Genomic DNA, 26,697 nt, shown 5'->3' with positions numbered 1-26,697 from the left:
GTTCAGTTGAGGATTGCTTGTAACATGTTGCCATGCTCATGCCATCATTTGGATGTTTGACTGTCACTGCCTTATCCATGTACCGTAAAGTTCCTACAATTTTCTAAAGTAAGCTCAGTGTGGATTCTGCTTGTTCTGCCCTATGGGTGACAACCCCTGGACATGGGCTTGTGCCCAGGGATAAGAGATCAGCTGGATGGAGGACGTACGTTCTGGTCAAGCCAGGCTGGATTGCCCATAGAATGGCTCAGAAGGGTTTCCATCCAGTAACTGGGGGTAACCTTAGTAGGCCCCATGCTAAAGAACCGCAGGAGCCCTATAGATCACCGAAGCCATCAGGAAGGACTTAATGTACAAATATACCTGGTCCCATTATACTACAGGGGAATTGTTCTGTAGTCCAGTATAAGAAATGGCAAGGCTGTAAATAAGAGCAGTTCATTGTTAGGCTTTACATACACTTTGTGAAAGCTCTTCCAAGCCATTATGATCTGTTACTGATACGAAGTAAACGCTGATCGGTATATTGTTGTATATATTTTTATAGGATCAGATATACGTATAGTATATGGTTGATATACCAGCAAGTCTAGCTTGTTATTAAAGCAGACACAAACATATGGTAAAACAAACTCTGTTGTAACTAAATTTAAAATTTTATGTATTTTCTTTTTTTGTAATCTTACGATGTCCCTTCAGATAAAAGCCAACATTTCCCAGACCCGGCAGCTGTTCTTTAACTTACAGACCAACAAATTAATGTTAGGTCTTCTGGCACCACAGCACTTGCAACTGTATTATTATTTTTTGGATGTAAGCTTTCTCCTGCATGTGGTCCTCAGCATGAAAATCATTAAGTGGAGGGAAGGCTCAGCTGGTTAGATCCTTAGTCTAGTCCAGGGGCAGCGGCCTGTGAAATGTGAGACTGTAATTCATACTCCTGTGTTGGGGTCACTATTAGATGGCTGGAGATGGCTCTCTAAGGTCTTCTCTATAATATTTTGATATACACAGTTGGAGATACAGGTCATGGCGTTAGACACATCTCCTTTCAAACCGGCCCCACCACCACTTTTCTAACTGGCAATGCTCCATGAGCAATATGGGATAATCTTTAGAGATGAAATCAAGGATTGTATTTTACTGTATATACACTTGCCGACCCACAGCAGTACATATACTGCGGCAGGACAGCTCGTACAGGCACCGTAATGCGCTTACTTCCGGGTTTTGTGCACGGGCATGTCCCTCCACCCTATTGTGATTGAACATAGCTGGACTTAGCCAGCAGGTCCTGCCCAATGATTCGTGGCCGGGACCTACTGATTGGCTGTGTCCAATCACAGCACAGAGCTCTGTGTTGACAATTGTCAACACAGGGCTTTGTACAGAGGGAACAGTCACTGGACTTAGCCAGTCTTAAGAGTTCCCTTCACTGGAACTAAGGGGCCAAGCCCAACGCCTGAAAACAACCCCACACATTATCCCCCCTCCACCAAATGATTTGGACCAGTGCACAAAGCAAGGTCCATAAAGACATGGATGAGCGAGTTTGGGGTGGAGGAACATGACTGGCCTGCACAGAGTCCTAACCTCAACCCGATAGAACTCCTTTGGGATGAATTAGAGCGGAGAATGGTCAAACATTCCCATAGACACACTCCTAAACCTTGTGGACAGCCTTCCCAGAAAGAAGAGTTGAAGCTGTTAAAGCTGCAAAGGGTGGGCCAACTCAATATTGCACCCTACAGACTAAGACTGAGATGCCATTAAAGTTCACGTGCGTGTAAAGGAAGGTGTCCCAATACTTTTGGTAATATAGTTTAGCTTATGCTGGAATCATACAGGCGCTGGCTGCAGAAGGCCAGCTCTCTAATATATATAGTATGAAGTCACAATGTGCCACACAACAACATTTGCCGAATTAATTGTTTAAAGATATATTTTACCAACCATGCAAATCCAGCCTCATGGTGCTACTTCTCCTTTTTCCAGGTGGAGTGCTGCTGTTTTTATTAAATGTCAGCCAGCGAAATCACCTTAAATTTGTTCCTATTGCTTAGAGCAGTGGTCTCCAAACTGCAGCCCTTTGCTTGCCTTTATCCGGCCCCTGGGGCACTACTCCTCCCACTGATACGAGACACTATTCTGCCATCTGACACCAACAATGGGGCACTATTCCTTCCCTATGATGCTACTGATGGAGCACCATTTCTCCCCCGAATACCAAATGTGGCGATGTTTACTCCAACTGATGCCAGGAAAATTTCCACTCCCGCTGGCCACAGTCCGGCCCCTCTAATGTCTGAAGGACAATAAACTGGCCCTTTGTTTAGAAACTCTGGAGACCCCTGGCTTAGAGATCTTTAGAGGGAGCTCTGCACTGTGTTGGCTAGTAGTAGTTAGTCACATTCAACTGGACTTGTTCTGTAATGTTGAAGACACTTTGTAGCTTCTCCAAGCCACTTCTTGAGGAACTTCTCTAAGCCTTTCCATGAGGTACAGCAAAAACAGGCCAACACGTTTCATCTATAGCAGTGGTTATCAACCTTGCTAGTGCCGTGACCCCTTGATAAAATTTCCCAAGTTGTGGGGATCCCTAACAGCAAAATTATTTTCGTAGTGTGGATTGTCAGCACGCAAGGCAAGACAAGTAATTTGCACCCCTAACCTACGGACATTTAGCGCTCCCTGAGTCCCTTCCATTCGTACAGTATTAAAACCCCTTATGGTACATTTTAGGATGTATCACTCTTTCTTTCTCTTTGTTCTCCTTTCTTTCTCTTCTATCTCTCCCTATCCTAATTTCTTGTTTTTTTTTCGCCATCCCTCTCTCTAGCCGTTTTTCTTGTTCTTTCTCAAATTCTTTCTCTCCCTTTTTCTTTGTTCCTCCCCCTCTTTCTACTCCCTTCTATGTATTCTCTATTTTTATTCCTTCTCTTACTACTTGGTGGGGGGAACGGGATGAGTGGCAGTGCTGGCGGCGAGTTGGGATGAGTGGCAATGCTGGGGGGAGTTCTGATAAGCCAACTTAGGTGCTCTTGATCGAGGTCATCTGCTGATATGAGAACTGTAGTGGGGACTTTTAATGGCAACTCTAATCACAGGTAGTGTTACTCACTGTGTCTCAGACTTTGTGGTGTCTCGTAGCAGTGACACCTATCAGGAGATGGGGTCTCCTCCAGCCCCTCCCACTTCACATTCCTCACTAGTCGGCTGAACTCTAGTTTCTGCCCACCAGCCATGCCGCGAACTGAATGGGCAGCTGCGAAGAGGCTGAGTGAGGTGGCTGCGGGCTCCAGGAACAGCCCAGCTGGGCGGCCACAAAAAGGCTGGGAGAGTGGCGCGGGCTTCAGAAACAGCCCAGGATTCGGTGACTCCTGTCAAATCATTATTCGACCCCCAAGGGGGTCCTGACCCCCAGGTTGAGAACCACTGATCTATAGAGCCTTACTCATAGCACTATCTATAAGGCTCTACAGCGGAAACACGTTATCCTGTTTGTGCTGTACCTCATGATGTATCTAATAAAGACTTGTATCCACTGAGTTGACGGCCTGATTTGGTTGAATGGATTATTTTGCCCATCATCACATTAAACTAAAAAACGGAGCAACAAAAAGCCGGTCAATGCCAATGTCCTGCTGCTTTTAATACCAGTCATCACATTGTAAAAAAGTAAACCAAAATAGATGACAATAAAAGATGGCCCCCCACCGGGTCCCGGCATACTCGCTGATAACGGCGCGGCCATCCTGTTAATGGCAGTGACAACAGATCCCAGAATCCTCGGGGAGGTTCAATCGGAGTTTACAAACCACCTTTTGTCATAATCCTCCGAGCACAAACATCAATCACTCACTTCTTATTCAGGCCTGTTATTTTTCCGAGAGGAAGGCTGGCCGAGCAGTCGGCTTCCTTTTTAACACGGCTTGATGGTGATTTCATGTAATTGGTTGTGCGCTCAGTAACCTGAAGGAATGCCGTGCAGTAATTAGGCTCAGTGCTGTTTCCTTCAGATACTCGGCCTTGGCTGTGTAGTCTGAAGATAAACCTGCAATTACAGGCTACTGGTGGGAACGTCACTCCAAGCCGGCCGCTGGATCGCTATCCAAAACGGCCGCAGAACGTCTCTGCGTGATTCACGGCGTTTCCACAGGACAGATGAGGAAAACATCTGCCATAACTATACTGGCTTCATCTTGAAGGGAGAAATTGGCCATGATTGTTTTTTAAAGTGGAGTTGTACTTTCACACAGCTTTTACCCCCAACCCAAAAAAAAAAAAAAAATCACATGTACAATAGACATGTGCACAACGACAAAAAAAATGTTTCGTTTTGTTTCTTTATGTTTCCGTTGATTCGCAAAGATTCGTAATTTTGCAAGTTTTTATATTCGGACTCGTTGGTATTTTCGTAACAGATATATTTTCGTTGATATGAAATGATTTGTAATTCCGTTAGTCTAATGCAGCCATTCTCAACCAGGGTTCTGTGGAACCCTGGGGTTCCTAAAGAGGTTGCTAGGGGTTCCTTGAGCTGTGGCTGATGAACCACCTATTTGATGATGCCTACAGAGTTCAAGTTCAGCAAAGTGGTGCTGAACTTACCTAATCTTCAATAAAGCCTATTATACATTTTTGTACACTAAGCCGTTTTTGACCCTTTTGCTTTCTAGGGACTCTCTTGTCCACACCAAAATTTATTTTTCCATAGAGCTCCCTTTGCTACATCGGGCAGGTATCCCGTCTCATTATGACGAACCGGCTGGTACTGTACTTACCTGGTGAGGTTGAATTCTTGGACTGTTTTACCCCCCCCTTTTTTTTTTTGCCACTTAGCAAAGCCAGCAGCATGACACCCAATATCTTTTTAGCTGTCTTTAAGGGGGACATTCTTCCTATTGACCACTTAAGGAGCATTGTTTCTATTGAGCCCTGATGATTTGGTTTTAGTAAGGGTTCCTCGAGACATGGAAATTATCTTTGGGGTTCCTCTAGGGTTGAGAAAGCCTGGTCTAACGATTCGTAATTTCGTAAGACACGAGGTTTCATATTCGGACTCGTTCGTATTTTCGTAACAGTTATATTTTCTTAGAGACTAAATGATTCATAATTTTGTTAAATAATAATTTTCGTTTATTCGGTACACTACTCGTAATTTAGTAATTGTTACTTTTGTGAGAATCGCCTTTTTCGTTGATTCGTACTTTCGTAGGAAATAAAAAATAATAATCCTATGCTTGTTTTTCTAATAAGTCCTGTACTTACTCCAGTCCACTCCCTCAGTCACGAGACCTGACTCTGTCTCCTCCTCAACTGAATCTAAAAAGATTCACGAATGCCGTGTGACTCCGACACAAAAGGGATAAGCTGATTGGCTAAAAATATTAAGTAAGATACATCACTCACTAATACACTGTCCATTCGAAAGAACGATTTGAGAACATGAAATTACGAACATACGAAATTACGAACATACATATTAAGATACACTGTCCATTCAAAAGAACGTTTCGCGAAAACGAACAAACGAATGAAAATACGAACATATGAAATTACGAACAGACAAAGGATTGAAAATACGAAATGTAAATCATTCGTTATAGATGTCATTTTCTTTCTTTTACTGTTTCGTATTTTCGTAAGTTTGTCCGTTTGCAAGTTCGTATTTTCGCGCTTTCGTTACTTCGCTTATTCGCAATTTCATAATTTTCGTATTTTGGTTCTTTCAGCTATTCGGATGTTCGAATTGAACTGAATGTACGAATACTAACACATTCGTACAAAAATCTATTCATTACGAACCGAATTGCACACGTCTAATGTACATCCTAAAATGTATCTAGCTCTTTATATGTGTCTCATTTAAAGTCCCAACACCCCCCCCCCCCCTCCTTTTTACTAACATAACACAGGGATGGAGGCACATTTTTTTGTGCCTCACTCAAAGTCCCAAACCCTTTTCTTTTATCTAGCTTTTACATCATACAATCTGATTCTACAATCTATCTGTATACATCATCGAAGGCTCAATCACACGGCTGCTGCCTCTGCAGCTAAATGGGGCAGTAAACACGGACGCAGATCAACCGCAAGGTTTTACTGCCCCACCACACATGCGAACAAGCCCTTCAGCCTCGGTTCACACCAGAGGCGGCACGACTTGCAGGTCGCCTCACCGAGGCGACCTGCACACGACTGCCCGGGCGACTTGCAAAACGACTTCTGTATAGAAGTCTATGCAAGTCGCCCCCAAAGTCGTACAGGAACCTTTATCTAAGTAGGAGCGACTTGCGTCGCTCCGATTAGAATGGTTCCATTGTACTGAACGGGACGCTACTTGTCAGGCGACCTAGGTCGCCTGACAAGTCGTCCTAGTGTGAACCGAGCCTAAGACTTCTATTGAAACGGATTCCATTCCAGTTCGATCGGACAGGGCAGAAAAATGATTGATTGTTTTGCATCAATTACAGCAATGAGATACTTTGTCCGTGAATACAATCGTATTTCGATCAATCAGATTATGTGATTACATAGTGAGACCAGAGATGCGATCGGTGGCTTACATTGTAAGTGACGGTCATATCTTTATCTATCAATCACAAGCCACTTCCCCATGTGTGGCAAAACGATTAAATGGGCTGTTGACTTTAAACTGATTATTCCTATTAGGAAGAGATTGATTGGAACAGAAATCAATCATTTATTGAAGCATGTATGGCTACCATTAGGGCAAGGACTTCCCAATTACAGAGACCACAGTTATGTTGGCTGTCACAGTGGTCACATGATCAGGAGCCCGTCCCACCAGCTCCCAATCATAACTAAGGACTGGGAGCTGTCAGTGGCAGCTCAGTCACTGGGATGTGCAATCTCTCAGCACAGAAACAGATACAATGCACACATATGCGGCATCTGGGTCTTAAGCCCCACCCTCCTTGCCACCCCACATATGCGTTACGCGGCCAGCAGAGGTTAAAGAAGATTGTATTGGTGATTGTAATGTGTATTGTCAACCATAGCTGTTTTTATATATCTGCTGTAAAGAGACACTAAAGCGTTGAATCCTCTCCCCCAGATCTTTTAGGTGCAGAGTCCTTAGCTATCTTTATACTTTAAGAAACTCTATCAAAGTAATCAATGCAATCAGAATATTTTGGTGTTTGGTGAATAGAGTGTTCCCAGCTCCGCCTACCAGCTATGGCTATTAAGAGTATGAGGGGGTTCTACTTTACTGCCTGCTGTGAAATTGCACTGTGCTGCTTGTAAGCTTGTAAGGTATCACAAACCTGAAGCCTCCATCAGATACAAAAAAAAAAAAAAACTGCCAACAGATGAATCAGCCCTCCCATTCCTGACTTACCAGTTTAGACAAGACTAACCCTTTCATTTTTTTCTCTATTCAAAATACACGGATATTAAATTCAATTTTAAAAGGATCACTCCACCCAAAAGTGACATGCCAGTTTTTGGTAGACCTCAGAGAGTTAAAGTGTTTGTAAACCCTTTCATATACCCAGTAAAGTACCTGGCCTCGGGCGATACGCAGAGATTAAACAAATCCTCCTACATAGGTTGTACCTGTTTATCTACAGCCTCCGCTCCCCTACATTCATTCAAAGTGCAGAATTTACACAGAATCTCTCAGCTCTGAAAAGCAGGGGGCGGAGAGCTGAAGTTACATCAGTGAGAACTCTGAGAGCTGATTGGAGGGAAGGGACACACCCCCTTCACACAGGACACAGAGCTGAGGATGTCAGTCACAGACCTCCCCTGTCTCCATTTTTCTCTTGGTGTCAGGAAAACCTGTCAGAAGTGATTCATGCTGATAGCAAAGGAACGAAGCAGCAGGCAGAAATTACACTTAGTGCTCTGGATTGAGACAAGTACACACTATAGAGGGATACGCTTTGCTCATATTTCACATCTGAGGTTTACAAACCACTTTAAAGCTGAACTTCAATCTCCCCTTCAGCCTTGCACAGTTGTACACGCTCCTCTATTACACTGAAACTGCTTAATTGGATTTCACTGCACACTGTGAAGAAGAGGTTGGAAACCTACGGGTCGTGCCCAGCCCGTCCCTGCTAAATGTCCGGTCTGTCAGTGCATGCGATGAATTCACGTGCACCCGGCCTGCGGACATTTTTTGTAGAGCCGGCGGTTGGCTTTCTTGGGATAACAACCGATGTGGCTAAGAAGCCGCACAGCCGTTATCCCCAAGCAGCGGCAGCAATAAAAGTGATCAGAATTTTTTTTTTTTTAAAGGGACAGTGTAAAAAGAAAAAAAAAGAAAACAAAAGAAATTGAAAGCGCCCCATCCCACCATGCTCACGCGCAAAAGTGAACGCATACGTAAGTCGCGCCCGCAAATGTAAAACGGTGTTCGAACCACACATGTGAGGTATCGCCGCGATCGCTGGAGGCGAGAGCAATAATTCAAGCACAAGACCTCCTCTGTAACTCTAAACTGGTAACCTGTAGAAATTTTTAAAGCATCGCTTATGGAGATTTTTGAACCACTTCAGCTCCGGAAGGATTTACCCCCTTTCTGACCAGAGCACTTTTTGCTATACGGCACTGCGTCGCTTTAACTGACAATTGCGTGGTCGTGCAACGTTGCACCCAAACATAATTGACGTCCTTTTCATCTCACAAATAGAGCCTTCTTTTTGGGGTATTTTAATCATCTCTGCGTTTTTTATTTTATGCGCTATAAACAAAAAAAGAGCGACAATTTTGAAAAAAAAGCAATATTTTTTACTTTTTGCTATAATAAATATCCCCCCCCCCAAAAAAAAATATAAAAAAACTAATTTTTTCCTCAGTTTAGGCTGATATGTATTCTTCTACATATTTTTTGGTAAAAAAAAAAAAAAAAAAAAAATCGCAATAAGCGTATATTGATTGGTTTGCGCAAAAGTTATAGCGTCTACAAAATAGGGGATAGATTTATGGCATTTTTATTATTATTGCAGCCTCACCAGCATCCATCAATGCAGCCTCACCAGCGCCCATCAATGCAGCCTACCAGTGCCCATCAATGCAGCCTCACCAGCGCCCATCAATGCAGCCTCACCAGCGCCCATCAATGCAGCCTCACCAGCGCCCATCAATGCAGCCTCACCAGCGCCCATCAATGCAGCCTACCAGCGCCCATCAATGCAGCCTCACCAGCGCCCATCAATGCAGCCTCACCAGAGCCCATCAATGCAGCCTCACCAGCGCCCATCAATGCAGTCTCACCAGCGCCCATCAATGCAGCCTCACCAGCGCCCATCAATGCAGCCTCACCAGCGCCCATCAATGCAGCCTCACCAGCGCCCATCAATGCAGCCTACCAGCGCCCATCAATGCAGCCTCACCAGCGCCCATCAATGCAGCCTCACCAACGCCCATCAATGCAGCCTCACCAGTGCCCATCAATGCAGCCTCACCAGCGCCCATCAATGCAGCCTCACCAGCGCCCATCAATGAATGTTTGCTTGCATTCATACATTTGGGAGTCGGGACACAGACACAGTCCTCCGCCGTCCGCTGCACCTCTGACACTATGTGTGAACAGAGCAGCGGCTGCCTGCTGATGTTGAGACTTATGCCGCGTACACACGGTCGGACTTTCCGGCATACTTGGTCCGGCGGACCAGAGTGTGCCGGACAATCCGCCCGTGTGTAGGCACCGGCGGACTTTTCCGGCGGACTTTTTCCCAAAAGCCCGCCGGACCTAGATTTGAAGAAAGTTCTAAATCTTTCCGCCGGACTCAGTTTCGGGCGGAAAGTCCGCTCGTGTGTGTGCTGGTCCGACGGAAAGCCCGCTCGTGTGTAGGCTGGTCCGACGGACCAGATACAACACGAGGGCAGGGTATTGCATCTCACGCTCGCTGCAATAGGAAAAACACATTTTCCTATTGCGGCGAGCGCGGGGCATACCAGGCCCTTAGGTCTGGTATGGATTATAAAGGGGAACCCCGCTACGCCGAAAAAACGGCGTGGGGTCCCCCTAAAATCCATACCAGACCCCGATCCGAGCACGCAGCCTGGCCGGTCAGGAAAGGGGGTGGGGACGAGCGAGCGCCCCCCCCTCCTGAACCGTACCAGGCCGCATGCCCTCAACATGGGGGTGGGTGCTTTGGGGGAGGGGGGCGCCCTGCGCCTCCCCCCCCAAAGCACCTTGTCCCCATGTTGATGAGGACAAGGGCCTCTTCCCGACAACCCTGGCCGTTGGTTGTCGGGGTCTGCGGGCGGGGGCTTATCGGAATCTGGGAACCCCCTTTAATAAGGGGGCCCCCAGATCCCGGCCCCCCACCCTATGTAAATGAGTATGGGGTACATGGTACCCCTACCCATTTACCTAGGAAAAAAGTGTAAGTAATAAAACACACTACACAGGTTTTTAAAATATTTTATTAAACAGCTCCGGGGGGGGATCTTCCTCCGGCTTCGGGGGTCTTCTTCCGGCTTCGGGGGTCCCTCCGCTTCATCTTCTCCCGGCGTCCGGTTGGTTCTTCTCCCGGTGTTCCAGTTCTTCGGCCGGCTCCTCTGCTGTCTTCAGGTAGCTCTCTTGCCAGCAGAGGTCCGGACTTCTGGGCTTCTGGGCTTCTGGGCTTCTTGTCTTCTCTTCTCCAGATGTTGACACGACGCTCTCTCCGGCTGGACTGCTCTCCGAGGGCTGCGTTGTGACTTATATAGGCGGAGACCCCGCCCCCTTTTGATGTCACAGTCCCTGGGCATGCTGGGACTGTGACGTTTTAGGGGGCGTGGTCAACATCACCCAGTGACCACGCCCCCTAAAACGTCACAGTCCCAGCATGCCCAGGGACTGTGACATCAAAAGGGGGCGGGGTCTCCACCTATATAAGTCACAACGCAGCCCTCGGAGAGTAGTCCAGCAGGAGAGAGCGTCGTGTCAACATCTGGGGAAGAGAAGCCCAGAAGCCCAGAAGCCCAGAAGTCCGGACCTCTGCTTGCAAGAGAGCTACTTGAAGACAGCAGAGGAGCCGGCCGAAGAACAGGAACACCGGGAGAAGAGAGCGGAGAAGAACCAACCGGACGCCGGGAGAAGATGAAGCGGAGGGACCCCCGAAGCCGGAAGAAGACCCCCGAAGCCGGAGGAAGATCCCCCCCCCCGAGCTGTTTAATAAAATATTTTAAAAACTTGTGTAGTGTGTTTTATTACTTACACTTTTTTCCTAGGTAAATGGGTAGGGGTACCATGTACCCCATACTCATTTACATAGGGTGGGGGGCCGGGATCTGGGGGCCCCCTTATTAAAGGGGGCTCCCAGATTCCGATAAGCCCCCGCCCGCAGACCCCGACAACCAACGGCCAGGGTTGTCGGGAAGAGGCCCTTGTCCTCATCAACATGGGGACAAGGTGCTTTGGGGGGGGGGGGCGCAGGGCGCCCCCCTCCCCCAAAGCACCCACCCCCATGTTGAGGGCATGCGGCCTGGTACGGTTCAGGAGGGGGGGGGCGCTCGCTCGTCCCCACCCCCTTTCCTGACCGGCCAGGCTGCGTGCTCGGATCGGGGTCTGGTATGGATTTTAGGGGGACCCCACGCCGTTTTTTCGGCGTAGCGGGGTTCCCCTTTATAATCCATACCAGACCTAAGGGCCTGGTATGCCCCGCGACGGGGCTAGTAAGGTGTCAATCTCGCCGATAAAAGCGGCAAGATTGACATCCTTTTCTAGTCCCGTCGCACCTGAGTCACGTTCAAAATGAACGGACTTGTCCGTGTGTGGGCAAGTCCGTTCATTCTGAAAGTCCGCCGGAACTCCGGCGAAAGTCCGTCGGAAAGACGGGCGGACTTAGCCCGCCGGAAAGTCCCGGCGTGTGTGGGCAAGTCCGTCCGTTTTAAAGTCCGGCGCACCTGGCGGACAAAGTCCGTCGGAAAGTGTGCCGGACCAAGTAGGATAGAAAGTCCGCTCGTGTGTACGCGGCATTAGTTGCTTGCTGCAGAGTGAAGAGAGTAGGAACACCATTGGCCGGGTGCCCTAGGCAGCAGTGCGCCCTAGGCAGCTGCCTAGTTTGCCTAGTGGTAGCACCGGCCCTGACATGTAGAGTCACTGGATAAATTACTATGTGATTTTTTTTTTTTTTTTAACTAGACCACATAGGGTTTAGCACACTTTGCACTTACCACCTTGCCCTTTGCATCATTTCATCTGGATAAGCCTGAACAAGTTCTATGATTTCTGCTACAGAAAAAGGTCCCATCACATTCAGAGGAGGAAATCAGATCCCTATTAATACATAATTGTCACCTACTTTGTCTGGGAGAAGAGCTGGAAGGACATGGAGATTGATCTTACCTTCCTCTTCTTTGACCTTCCCTCTGACTGTAATGTCCTTGTGCATTGCTCTACACATTCAGAAAAACTCAGGTTACTGTGATCGGCGCTGTAGTCCAGGTCCGCCAGTTTTGCCAGGGACAGGATATAGTTACACGCTATTCTCAAGATGGCCAACTTAGACAGCTTCTGTCCATAGGAATAACAAGGCACCTATGAAGGAAGAAGAGGATACATTACGTCTGGCAATAAAAAACGCATCACAGACCAAGTTCCAATTTTTATTTTTATTTTTTTACATTTACTACCTGGAACATTTTTAAACAAGCAACCTGTACACATAGGAAAAAAATTGCTGCTAGAAGCGCCAAAATCAAATTTTTAACTGCCTGCTGTGCAAAGGGGGCAAAATCTTCTGGGGCTGAAGTGGATAAGGTATTGCAGGAAAATACCACATTATGGCCACTAGGCGGAGCTGACACTCATAGGAAATAAACATATTAGACACATTACGGCTGCTCACAGCAGCCCCAGGAGAGAAGCAGCGCCTGCAAGGGTAGCTGAAGACCGTTTTCTTCAATGCTGGTGTGAAACGATATTGTATTTTCAGTAAGTACACACTTCAGGGATCATTGCTGGGATGGCAATCAAGTTGCACACGTGTGGAGTATTGTGGGATCAATTACAATTAATCGCTACTCTGCACTCTTCGTGTAGTTTTTTTTTTTTTTAAAACAGTTGATAGCTACCTTAAGCCCCGTTCACATTGGAGCAATTTGTCGTTCGGTTTGACAGGCCAAATCGAACGACAAGTTGCATCCTATTGCCGGGAATGGCAGCATTCAAACTGATGTGACGCCGACTTTGCGGTGCCGCGTCTGTTTGAAAAAGTAGTACATGCACGACTTTTGGCGATTTTGCGTGCGACTTCAATAGACATCTGTGCATAAAGCCGCACAGATGTCTTTAAAGTCGCACTCGAAGTCACACTGAGATGCGGCTTTTAAATCGTGCGATTTCAGGTGAATACGCACGATTTCAAAGCCGCACTCAATGTGAACAGGGGCTTGGGGATCTACTTATAAACAAAAAAATGTACCAGCACTCACAAAGCCATGATTTGTCTAATATGTTTATTTCCTATGAGTGTCAGCTCTACCTAGTGGACATAATGCGGTATTTTCCTGCAAAACCTTAAAGTGGAGTTCCACCCAAAATGGAACTTCCACTTTTTGGATCCCCCCCCCCTCCGATGTCACATTTGGCACCTTTCAGGGGGGAGGAGGGAGCAGATACCTGTCTAATACAGGTATTTGCTCCCACTTCCTAGCATAGCTCACCGCGGCGCTTGCGGTGATCTATGCCACTTTCGGCGCCCACCCCCACTGTATTCTGTGAGACACAGAACACAGCAGGGACCTGAGAGGACGCACAGCGCGACTCGCGCATGCGCAGTAGGGAACATGGAAGTGAAGCCGCACGGCTTCACTTCCTTATTCCCTTACCGAGGATGGCGGCGGCAGCAGCCGAGAGCCGAAGGACGTAACTGATTTGGCTGCCGACATCGCGGGCTCCCTGGACAGGTAAGTGTCCATATATTAAAAGTCAGCAGCTGCAGTATTTGTAGCTGCTGGATTTTAATATTTTTTTTTCCGCGAACTTCCGCTTTAACCACTTCAGCCCCGGAAGATTTTACCCCTTTTCTGACCAGAGCACTTTTTACAATTTGGCACTGCGTCGCTTTAACTGACAATTGCGCAATCATGTCATGCTGTACCCAAACTAAATTTGCATCCTTTTTTCCCACAAATAGAGCTTTCTTTTGGTGGTATTTGATCACCAGTTTTTATTTTTTACGCTATAAACAAAAAAAGAGCGACAATTTAAAAAAAAAAAAAACAACATATTTTACTTTTTGCTATAATAAATATCCCAATTTTAAAAAAACAAATTTCTTCATGAGTTTAGGCAGATGTGTATTCTTCTACATATTTTTGGTAAAAGAAATCTCAATAAGCGTATAAAAAAAGTTATAGCATCTACAAACTATGGGAAAGATTTATGGCATTTTTATTATCATTATTTTTTTTACCAGTAATGGCGGTGATCTGCGATTTTTAGCGGTACTGCGTCATTGCGACGGACAGATCGGACACTTTTGACACATTTTTGGGACCTTTGACATTTATACAGCGATCGGTGCTATAAATATGCACTGATTACTGTATAAATGTCACTGACAGGGAAGGGGTTAACACTAGGGGGCGATCAAGGGGTTAAATGTGTGTTCCCTCAGTGTGTTCTAACTGTATGAGGATAGGACTGACAAGGGGAAGAGACATATCATTGTTCCTACTTAGCAGGAACAAACGACATGTCTCCTCTCCCCTGACAGAACAGGGATTTGTGTCTTTACTACCACCTCCGGCGGTTTACACACACATATCCCCGTGCTGGCTCTCGTGCATGCGATCGCACGTGGCCGGCGCGATCGCCGGCCACGCACAACGGGTGTGCGCTTGCCTCCGGCGGCTCTTAAAGGGAAACCCGTACGGGGTATCGCGCAGGGGTGCCATTCTGCCCCCATAAAAAGACGCGAGGCGGTCGGGAACCGGTTAAAAAAAAAGGTCAGTAGATGGAGCTGTCGATCATAGGAAATTCTGGGCCTGGACAGACAAATTATGTAGATTATTTGCAATTGCTGTGCAAAACACATTTGCACATTTAATTTTTTAAATAACTAGACCCCCTTAGTGACTCATTGTTGGAATTTTAGTAGCACGATTGAGCCACTAAGAATCGCCTGTGTAGCTCTAGCCAAAGAGAGACACCGGTTACCAAAAATAACTTTGGTAACAATGACACTTTTTCTCTAGCAGGTGTGGACTGAGGTAGGAAAAGCACTCACACTAGCCATGATTAAGGCCTAGAGGCCGAAACGCGTTGTTTTTTTAAAAAAAATTGTGCTTGTTTTTGTAGTGCCGATTTGAAGAGCTCAGGGTGGCACATGTTAAACCTTGTCCTGGTACTGCTCTAAAGATTCCTGGGACTTTTTACAGTCAGAACACCCAAATATAAATAAAATAATAAAACATTAATATGTAAAATAAAATAATAAAATAAAAAATTGTAAAATAAAATAACAATAAAATAAATTAAAAAATAGAACTGAATACGTAAACTTAAATACTAAAATAAAATTATATAGCAAAAAAAAAAAAAAAAAATTATTATATATATATATATATATATATATATATATATATATATATATATATATATATATATATATATATATATATATATATATATATATATATATATATATATAAAACAATCAATATCAATATGTAAAATAAAATAATAATATAAGTAAAATAGTAAAAATTATTATGTAGAATACAATAATACAATAAACGCATAAAAAGAAAGCTACCAGTAGTCCTTATTTCTGTTGCAGCTCTCCTAAACATGTCAGAGCTGGACCTGCTGACACCTTTGAATTTAGATAAGGGTTGGGCCTTGCCAGAAGACTTCTGCTCCTGCTAGCTCCAGTTGCCTATAGCGGAAAGCCTTGCTGAGCCTCTAGCCTGCTCTCCATCTGCTCCATGTATCACACACACACATTGACATCAGCTACAAGACACTTCCCAAGTTCTTATCCTTCCAGGCCCAGAATCCAGGACACGAGTGGTCCGCTTTCAACACGTCTCCTGATCTATTGCTTCCGTCCCGTCTGAGGCTGATGGAATTACCCTCACTTCGCACAAAATAAGATAATGCTTGCACATTTCTTGGAAGGGAATGGATCAATCATATTAGCAGCCCATCTCCAGGGAAGAGGCTGCTGGAATTAGGATCTCAATTGTCAAGTAAAAGAAAAGACAACAACAGGCAGGCTGATTTAAAGGTGCAATCCGGCCAAACTCAGGCGTTTAGCATTGGAACACATATAGAGGACACCAGCCATGGCCCTGTTGATTTTTTTTTAAGCTGGCTTTTTTTTTGGAGGATAATATGCCATTCCAGTGTGAAAAAAAACTCAAGCCTTCAGTAACTTGGTATACTGGGATTCTCAACTCCGCCCATTAGAAGAGCCTTCTTGCAGCCATGGTCACCATGACATGATGTACAACAAGTCCACTTGAAAAGGCAATTGGTGGGAATTTCAAGTGGGAAGACCCCAACCCAGTTGAAATTCCCTTTCCAGTCCCAGGAAGCCCCTGTTGACAATTACTCTGTCTTTAACTCACTGTACATTAGTATGATGGTCACTGGAAAGAATGATCCTTACAGTGGTGGTTTTGAGAAGAGTTCCCCTTTTACCGATAGCTAAAAAGATCATTGGTGTCTGTGGGAACTTATCTGAGAGTCAGAAGTTGCTCATTGCTCAAGGAAGTCCTAGAAACCTTTGGAGCAACCATAGTTGAAAAAGGCTACTCCAAACATCTTGTGCCCTTGGTTGATATCTATTGTGAAGAAACGCGTTGGACAGCTCCTAGTGGTGACGTCATCACACCAGTATAGTGAGTGGCAGCATTCAGCTGTACGGATATGCTGTTTTTTTTTTGCTTTAACTTTCTGTTTTAATACATTTAATACCAATTCATACAACACTATGGAGTCTTTCTACTTTATTCCCCATGTTAATTATCCTCTGGCTTAATTTGTATGGAGCTTCGAATGAGCTGAGACTCTGGTTGTACTAATCTTGGATAACCTTGGTGCAATTAGGCTTTTAAGACCACCAATCATCTGGGGTCTTATTCTCTGGTAAACTGCGATTGTGTGCAATTGGTGATAGAGCACAGAGGCTGTGACACTGAAGACACACACAGATTATAATGAGATTCATTTGGTGGACATTTTTTTGTGTGTTTTATCATATTCTTACACGAGTGAAGCACAATATGTTTGTTATTATCGTTATTGCAAATTGTTTTAGTTTTTCACCTGCGCTATGATTTTTTTTATGCACCCTAATATGCACTTTTTGTGTTGTTTATTTGCTCATCATTTATAGTGCCTCCTCATCAGTGCCCATCAGTGATGTCTCATCAGTGCCCATCAGTGCCGTCTCATCAGTGCCCATCAGTGCCGTCTCATCAGCTCCACCTCATCAGTGCCCATCAGTGCAGCCTCATTCAGTGCACATCAGTGAAGGAGAAAAATTACTTATTTACAAATTTTTATAACAGAAACTAAGAAAAACTTTTTTTTTTCTAAATTTTCTGTCTTTTTTCATTTTTTTTAGCAAAAAAACAAAAACAAAAAACAAAAGAAAGCTCTGTCCGTCTCATAAAAATGACAAAAATTTAGTTTGAATGACAATTCCGCAGTCATGCAAAGTGTGACAGCGTTAAAAGCTGAAAATTGGCATGGGCAGAAAGGGAAAGTGAAAGTGCCCAGTATTAAAGCAGTTGAAGGGACAGCGCAACACATTTCTTCTGTTTTATGCCCCAACCAATCAACAGACTGTGGGGTCATGTGGACAGCTTTCATACCTTCTGTCTGAAAGTGGAATGTTCCTTTAAGCCGCATCATATTGGCATTATGCCACGCTGGATGTAATTACCCTGTTCCTTCTTGTAATCAGAGAGTGACCTAACTCACCACTGGACAGAAATCAGTAACACGTTCCCAAGCCAACATCAACACATCTCCGTATTGCTCTTCTTTGTATTAAACAAAACTTGATTTCTATGTAATAGCTTAATGAGCTTGCGCTTGGCACTATAACAATGCTCCCTTCTCTTGTTATTCTCTCCATGATTTTTTAACATTAGACTACAAACGCCATTACTTTTCAATGCATTTTTTGTAAGTACTTTTTTTTTTAAATCTCTTTAGTTCATTTTCATATATTTTATTTCAAGGAAAACTCTACATATATATATATATAGATATATATATATATCTATATATATATATATATATCTATATATATATATATATAGATATATATATATATATAGATATATAGATATATATAAATGAAAAAAAAATATTATATATATATATATATAATAAAATAAAAATGTAAGAAAACATATATAATGGCTACATAAGCCATTTTGTAATCATATGTTATGAAATCTTACTTCTGCATTAATCTATGTGCTCTAAAATGAACAAAAAATAAAATAAAAAAATCTTAATTTTTAATAGCAAAACTTAAGCCATTACTTTTTTTAGACTTGAATAGTGAGGAATGTATGGAAATCCCTGACAATTTTTCCTGCTGTTTGTCCCTGTTGGTAAGATTTACTCCCACTTCCTGTCTCGGGGACAAGATGTCACAAGTACAGGAAGTTACAGGATATATCTGATGGGTGCAGAGATACAGTAGCACATTCAACAACTAGAGGTGCACCGAATGGAAATTTTGGTGCCCAAACCGAAAATGCAGGATGCACTTGGCCGAAAACCGAAACCGAAAATTAAAGTTTTTTAAAAAATATATAATTTTAGAATTGTATTATATTCAACTTTTTAATTGATATAATTAAATTTAAATGAATATGAATTGATTGTCGGCCATTATTGGCACCTATAGTGCAAGAAAAGCTCAAGAAAAATGCATCCCTTTAAATTCTATGTATGTCTTCAGAATGGTCCATTGTGCTTCAGGTGTGGTCTTTAAAATCTTGCATTTTTGGTCAGAAAAAAAAAAACGCATCAAAAATGCAGCTCCCTGTTGAAATGCATTTAAAAAAACGCATCAATAACGCATCCGCGTTAAGTTTTTGATGCGGTTTTTGAGTCACATAACCTATGAAAAACACACCACAAGCATAGTAAAATCATGGTAAAATCGTGGAAAAATCACAGTGTTTTTGGTGCCATTATCACTAACACTATTTTTCGGCCGCAAACATTTAGGTGCGTCTCTATCAACAACAGCACATTCATTTACAGTAGTAGCATAGGGAGCAGCTACAACACCTCTGTAGAGAGACCACTGCTTCCCCACATAGAACAAGAGTTCCACAGCAAAATTTCCTGACCAGCACAGAAACGCACTGCCATTTAGCATCCGTGCGGCGGTGCCATTAATTGTTGTTGGCAACCCCACTCATCTGCAAATGCTCTTGCTCTTCCGCATTTCTTGCGCGCATCAGAATACAATGAAATGTGCGGGTTGCCCTACACATGAAGCCCTAAACTGAGAGTTTAGTTGGACTTTAAAACTTCCTGTAATCACAGATATTAGTTACTTTGTAACTCTGGCAACCTCCCCTCTAAGGTCCATATATGATAAAAAAAAAAAAAACTGCTCAATTCCTCCATTAACACAGTCAGTGTTGATGGGGGGAATGCCTCCTACAACGCTATTGCTTTCTGCGAGCGGGGGAGGGAGGGGAATGGTTCGGGGAGCCTTCCTGGTTGGCAGGACACAATGATCACTGCTGGCTGCTTTAGCAATCGTATGTAAAAAATCCAACAGGCCGATTGTGCCCAAGTCAATCGATGGATTGCGTACAATCAGCCTGGCCATACATGGATCCAATCTCAGCCGGTCCCTGCTGAACCAGCCAAATTTTGGTCCATGTATGGGCAGCTTAACTAACCCCTTAGAGCTGGCACCTGCCGGGCCTTTAGCGCCGGTTCACATTAGAAGCGGCACGACTTGCAGGTCGCCTCACCGAGGCGACCTGCACACGACTGCCGCGGCGACTTGCAAGACGACTTCTGTATAGAAGTCTATGCAAGTCGCCCCCAAAGTAGTACAGGAACCTTTCTTCTAAGTCGGAGCGACGCGGTTCCATTGTACAGAACGGGAGGCGACTTGTCAGGAGGCTAGGTCGCCTGACAAGTCGCCCCCGTGTGAACCGGCCTTTAAGGGATTTAAAATGCCTGGAGGCGGGGCAGGGCTTATAGTCATGTGACCGGCGTGATTGGCTGTCACATGATTGGAAAGCTCCCGTTCGCAAGCAATGAAGGGGAACTTTCAGTTAGTCACAGGGTGCGGGCTCTCAGCATTGCTCTATTGGCAAGGCCCAGTCGTCGATGGGAGGCCGCATATTTGCGTGCGCTTGGCGAGAAGAGGTTAAGTTACAGAAATGAGGAAAGGAAGGTGTTATGCAGTCCTGTCCTGGGGCAATAACACTCCTCTTCCACAAGGACAAGTGTTCAGGGCTTTTTTTCAGGGGAACTTGGTGGAACTCAGTTCCGCCACCTCTGGCTCAGACCCTTTGGTGCCTGCTCACCACAATCACTTGTAAACACAGAAGTCCGGTTTCTGTGTTTACAAGTGACAGCTCTGCACTCTGTGTGTAATGCAATCCTGGTATTTAATGCCCCTTTCTACTGTTTTCATGAAATTTGACTGACCACACCCACTATTTGATGTGATTTGGAGGGTGTGTGTAGGGGGAGGGGCTTTGTGGGGCCGTGGTTAAGTTCCAGCACCTATTGTTTGAGAAAAAAAGCCCTGGGTATACTGACAGGATCACTAGGTTAAAATAAAGGTCAAAAAGACAAAAAAAAGAAAACTGGCATTTTATAAAGTAGTTCCAAAGCCTCAGCTTTTTATCATAAATAAATCCCTCTTTACCAATTAATCAATATTGATTAAAGCGGTTGTAAAGGTTTTTTCTAAAATAATAAAGGTTATACTTTTCTGCTCTGTGCAATGGTATTACACAGTGTGGCCCTGAGCCAATGGTTCCTGCTGCTGCCTCTGTGTCCTATGAGGAGAGAAACAGAGAGCAGTGCCAAGTGTGTATAGTGGTGAGGGGGCGATACAACAAATGGGGCACCTTTTACCTTAATACAGAGAATGTAAAAAATGTCCTGCTGTCAGAGAACAGTTTGCAAAAGAACTGACACATCTGCTAATCGCAGATTGTGGGCATCTAGACATTCGCCAATGCAGATGCGCGTGCAGCCACAAACGGCTAGGAGCATTAATGTGAATTTGAGCACACGATGCGTGACAGATTGTGGTGCCCAGTGGCTTGTTTACAGCCAGCAGCTTGATCCACTAGTTGTTGGATGATCTTCAGCCCCCCCGTGTGTTCCTGTTCCTGATATTATTGGATTTTCTGTTATCGATCCGGCTTCACCCGGACAGTTCAGATTTGGAATCATGCGTCCGGGTTTTAGGCTGCCTGAAACCCGGACACATTATTTAGACTGGACTATGGCTTCCCAGCAGGGTTGCTGGCTGCAGTTGTCTAAACTGAGAGTCTCTGTTATGCCGTGTACACACGACCGGACTGGTCCGACGGAACGAATCCGTCGGAAAATCCGACCGTGTGTGGGCTTCATCGGACCTTCAGCTGACTTTTTCTGTCGAAAATCAGACGGACTTTAGATTTGGAACATGTTTCAAATCTTTCTGATGGACTCAAGTCCGCTCAAAAAATCCGCTCGTCTGTATGCTAGTCCGACGGACAAAAAAGGACGCAAGGGCAGCTATTGACTACTGGCTATGAACTTCCTTATTCTAGTCCCTTTCTAAGTTATCACGTTCAAACCAACGGACTTTCGTGTGTGGGCAAGTCTGGTCGTCCGAATGTCCGTTGTAACTCAGTCAAAAGTCCGTTGGAAAGACCATCGGACCTTTGATGCTGAAAAGTCCGCCCGTGTGTACACAGCTTTTACTCTTTCACAAGGCACCTAAAGCCAGCATTAACAAACCCTGCCCCCCCCCCCCCCAAACACACACACAGACGGGAGAGGAGAGAGGGCTCAATCTGCACCTCTTCCTCCCACCCCTACCCCTCTGTGTCTGCCCACACTCCAAATTTCCAGCCCCAACTTTCCTTTTCTGGGGCATAGCGCCCGGGATTGAAGTCCAGCAGCCTCAGATACATCTGGATGAGAGGTGCTGACTGCCAAGGGGTGAGTGAGCTCACCATCCATCCCTGTCTGTGATTGAAGTCTCCCCTCTTCTCTCTCCTGTCTCTTAGGGAGTACACTAAGGTAAATCAGGGTTCTCAGAGCACCCCTTACATCAGAGTTCCCCTTTACACCAGAGGCCACACTGTTTCCCCTACATCAGAGTCTTCTCTGTACATCAAAGTTCTCAGTGTTCTCCCTTAAATCAGGGTTCCCAGAGCATCCCTTATGTTAGAGGCCCCGGAGTTCTCCCTTACATCAGAGTCTGCAGAGTCCCCCCCTTACAGTGAAAGGGAACTCTGTGAGTTCAATGTAAAAGGGGAACTCTGTGGACTCTGATGTAAAGGGGGACTCTTGTTATTAACTTCATATGATTAGAAATGTTATTTAATAGCAAAATATGCGTATAGTTTATACTATAAAAAAAAATGCTGTGCGCCGCTAAAGTGTTCGGGTTTGACTTGAAGAAAAGGTGGCAACCCTAGTCTTGTCTCCATTCCTGGCTTTGACCCTCGGCTTGCTCCATTGACTCGGCTTCTGCCTGCTGATCTGTGTATGACCTTTGGCTTGCTCTTTAACTCTGCTGCTGCCTGATAATATTGAACCCTACGGACTGAGACTGGGATGCCGTTCGAAAAGTTCATGTAAAGGCAGGTGTCCCAATACATTTGACAATATTGTGTGTGTGTGTATCTCTCTCTCTCTATCTATCTATCTATCTATCTTACCAGTGTATGACCCCGGCTTACTCCTGACTTGGCTTGCTCCCTTACCCCTGGCTGATATCCTGTACATGACTACTGGCCTGGCTCCTGACCCTGCTTCTGGCTCTCCCTTCTGCCACGTCTCATCTAGTACATCTGAGGGACTCGTGCCCAGCAGTGCAACCTGCTCGTCCAGGGGACATCTCATGACTTCAGCCTGTCGCAGCTGGCAACCTCTGCTTCTTTGGGCACAGCACTTCCTGTTGCCACCTTCAGGGGTGCCCTGCACTCATCTGCAAGGTAAGCCCTCTCAGCACTTGGGCCTCCGACCAGGTACAGGACACCTACCTTTTCAACCACTGTAATGATTATTTATAATGCCTCTATACTCTCACATTTTAATCTTTTTACTTGCACAGCCTCCAGCTTCCCAAAAATACAAAGATGCAAAATGTTGTTGATTGGACGCTTGTGTCCCTTTAATAGGCGAATGCACTGCGACTGTTAGGGATCCAGCAACTGTGTATAGTTATGGGAAATATGTAAAGGATTCTGTCCTTTCATTGTACTCCAAACATTCCTTGCAGATAGCGAAAGCTTCCATCAAGACAATCACGAAGAACCTCCTGTTTACAAATGCTAGGTGTAACATTACAGGAAGACTTGTCTTTTGGCGCCACTGTGAATTATATCTCCATTATTCTAATGATAACAATTGATAAATAGTACTCAACTCAGCGAGGCTCACATACAGTAATGTTAGAAAGTGTAGAAAGAGTAATTGTGCAGAATAAGGGGAGAGCTAAAATACACTCTAACAAATATTAACAGTTGAAGGTCATTTGGAATTTCCAAAGAAAAAGAACGGGAGGGCAACGCTGGTCTTCTCTTCTGCTGTTCTCCATGACTGAGCATGAGCACACCAATTTTCACAAAGTCATTTCACATAATAGGGCATTTCTTGCAAGATCTGACCGTTTCTAGGTAGAGACCAGTAGCTGGGGGTACAAAACATGTGCTGGGAAAAAGTTTGCAAATATTCAGAATCTCCTAGCAAATGCTGAAGTTGGAAAAAATTGGGTAAAAGGCACCTGGAGACACCCAGCGGCTGCCAACACAAACCCACTGCCAAATGACAATAATCTTATAAACATTCTCATTTTAGCGTTTTAAAGCTCGAAGTTCCACAATGCTCAGCTAGAAAAAAATCTATTATTCTCTACGGCGGTGGTTCACATCTCCACTCCAAAATGCCTGAAGCCCAACGCTTGAAGCTCAAAAAGATTTGGAGATATTTTAGTAGCTCGATTTGGGCAGATCGGTCTGTTTTTGAAGCAGCTGAAAGCAGAAACACTTAGCAACAAATTAATAGTTTCGTCTATTGGTTAATACAAAAGCTCCAAAATGCTTGGAAACGCTCAAACACGTGCCTACCAACGCACAAAACATCCGAAAATATGAGCAAAAATGTGACGCTCAGGTGTGAAGGCAGTCTTAAAGTGGTAGTAAACTCTTTTTTTTTTTACCTACAGGTAAGCTCATAATAAAGCTTACCTGTAGGTTAAATGAATATCTCCTAAGCGTGCATTGTTTAGGAGATATTGTAGCAAGCAGCGACCAGTGATGTCCCCAGGGCATGCACTCTGAATGAACGGCATACCTGTGCTGTTCCTTCAGAGTTGTGTGCCGTGGCCGAGACTCCCACAGTGACGTGATTGTGGCTAATCCAGTCAGACAGCCGGAGTCCCCGAACCTGGAAGGAAGACCGGGTGAAGATGGAAGCCTCTGCAGCATTGACAGCACGTCGCTGGAGGGCTTTGGTCTAAGGTAAGTCTTTCATAATGGGCTAGTATGTGGTGCATACTGGTAGTTGCTCCTTACGGCTTCACCGTTTCCTACTGCGCATGCGCGAGTAGCGCAACGCTTTGTGAATGGGATGCGATGTGTAGTGGGACACACACAGTTCCCATAACACACCGCGCCCCATTCCCCAGAAGACAATGCGAGGAGGAGAAGAGACAGCATCACCGCGGTGTAGGAAGAGGCAGATTAGGAAGACTGCCTAGCAATAGCCATTTTACGTAAGTAAAAAAAAATTTTTTTTCTCTTTTCCTCCATTTTTTTAGGTTTTTTTTGTGCAATTTTTTTTTCTTCAGTGTGGACCTCCACTTTAAGTGTCAGCAACCCCCCCCCCCCCCCATAAAAACATTGCATGCTTACCCCCTAAGCATAAATCCCCCCCCTCCTCCCAATACAAGTCTGCCCCCCTGATGAAATCCCCCTCCCAGCACAAATGTTTGCCCCCCCCATCTCAAATGCCTTTCCCCAAAAACAGTTCACCCCTCCTAGAACAAATCCTCTACCCCTAAAATGCTCCCTCCTAGTACACCTTCCCTGTTCTCCTCCCTGCTCCAAATCCCCCCTCCCAGTACAAATCCCCCTCCCCAATCTCCCTTCCTAGAACACATCTTTTTTCCCCCATTCCCCCTCCCAATACAACCCCCTGCCACCACCCCAAATTCCACCTTCTAACACAAATCCCCTCCCCCCCGAATCTCCTTGTGGCCCCTCCTTCCCCACCTCACATGGTACCACAGTGCCCGGGGCAGCCACCCCTCCTGCCCATGGTTGTGTCACAGGGCCAGAACAAGGGGTGGGCAGGAGGGGGCGGCTGCCCCGGGCACTGTGGTACAATGTGAGGTGGGGGAAGGGGGGCCACAAGGAGATTCAAAGGGGGAGGGGATTTGTGAAATGCACATGGTTGCGGTGCAATAGTCCCATTGAAGATTTAATGTTCAGCTAAAGAAGAACAGGCATTCAGTAGGTGGCAGGATCGTCTCCTGAGCACCTGACAGCGGCTCAGCCGCACTCTAAACTGTGATCCACCGCGGATTGCATTTCAAAGAATGAGCATGCATGAACTTAGCCTAATGCCCTGTACACACGACCGGTTTTGCCATCGGAATAAACTCCGAAGGTTTCTCCGACGGAATTCCATTCAAGCGGTCTTGCCTTCACACGGTCAAACCAAAGTCTGAGCAAAGTCCGACCGTCAAGAATGCGGTCGGACAATAGCCAATAGCCAATAGCTTCCGTTTCGTACTTGCTTCAGAGCATGCGTTGTTTCTGGTCCGTCGGAACAGCATACAGACGAGCGGTTTTCCTGATAGAAATTGGTTCGGTCGGAAATATTTAGAACATGTTCTATTTCTATGTCCGTCAGAATTTTCTAAAAAAAAAAAAGTCAGATGAGGCCCACGCACGATTTGAATATACGATGAAAAGCTTCCGTCGAACTTTTTCTGTCGGACATTCCGCTCGTGTGTACGCGGCATTAGAGTTAGATTAGTGGTTAGGACATGTGGGGTTTTCCCTGCTGAGACTGGACTGCCAACAATACAAGCTATGTCCACCACAGGCTTGCAGAACCATAAAGAACCCACCATTAAATGGCCTGTTGGAGAAATAGATATAAAAAAAAAAATTAAGTACCAGATTAAGAATCTGTTTTTCGAGCAGGCGGCAAAAAGATAACCGCATTATGTTAGACCGCTCAAGGGACAAAGAGCACAGAGCTGAGTCGACTTTGTTCCGTAACAAGCTGCTGAATCTCCCCCGTCTTCTAATTCACGCTGTTTATTTTTATTCGGGGAGTCGAAGCATTTTAAAGTCCCACCGGGGAGGTAGCTGGCCCGCTCTGGATGAGACTTTTGGAACGCTCCTTGTAACTCAACTGTCTCTTTGTCTGTGCCGCGCGTGACGCCAACCAAATCTTCCAGAAGGTTCATATAAATGTCCACTTTCTCGGAGACTTGTGGCCTCATTACGTCATTCGCTTCTCAAAAGATTTTTTTT

The 26,697-nt window shown here is 45.1% G+C and overlaps 1 protein-coding gene across 1 annotated transcript in view; it reads right to left on the bottom strand.

Moving 5' to 3' along the window:
• The window catches only part of ATOH8 (atonal bHLH transcription factor 8), an 87,569-nt gene that overhangs the window by 34,449 nt on the left and 26,423 nt on the right, over window positions 1-26,697 (bottom strand). The window contains exon 2 of the mRNA XM_073610962.1: window positions 12,314-12,505. Within this exon, the coding sequence (XP_073467063.1) occupies window positions 12,314-12,505 (192 nt within the window). The remainder of the gene's footprint in view (window positions 1-12,313; window positions 12,506-26,697) is intronic.

The sequence above is a fragment of the Aquarana catesbeiana genome, linkage group LG01, assembly GCF_042186555.1.
Source record: "Aquarana catesbeiana isolate 2022-GZ linkage group LG01, ASM4218655v1, whole genome shotgun sequence".
In the NCBI taxonomy this organism is placed as follows: Eukaryota; Metazoa; Chordata; class Amphibia; order Anura; family Ranidae; genus Aquarana; species Aquarana catesbeiana.
The sequence above is the reverse complement of the archived record's forward strand: the minus strand, read 5'-3'. Positions and strand labels throughout refer to the sequence as shown.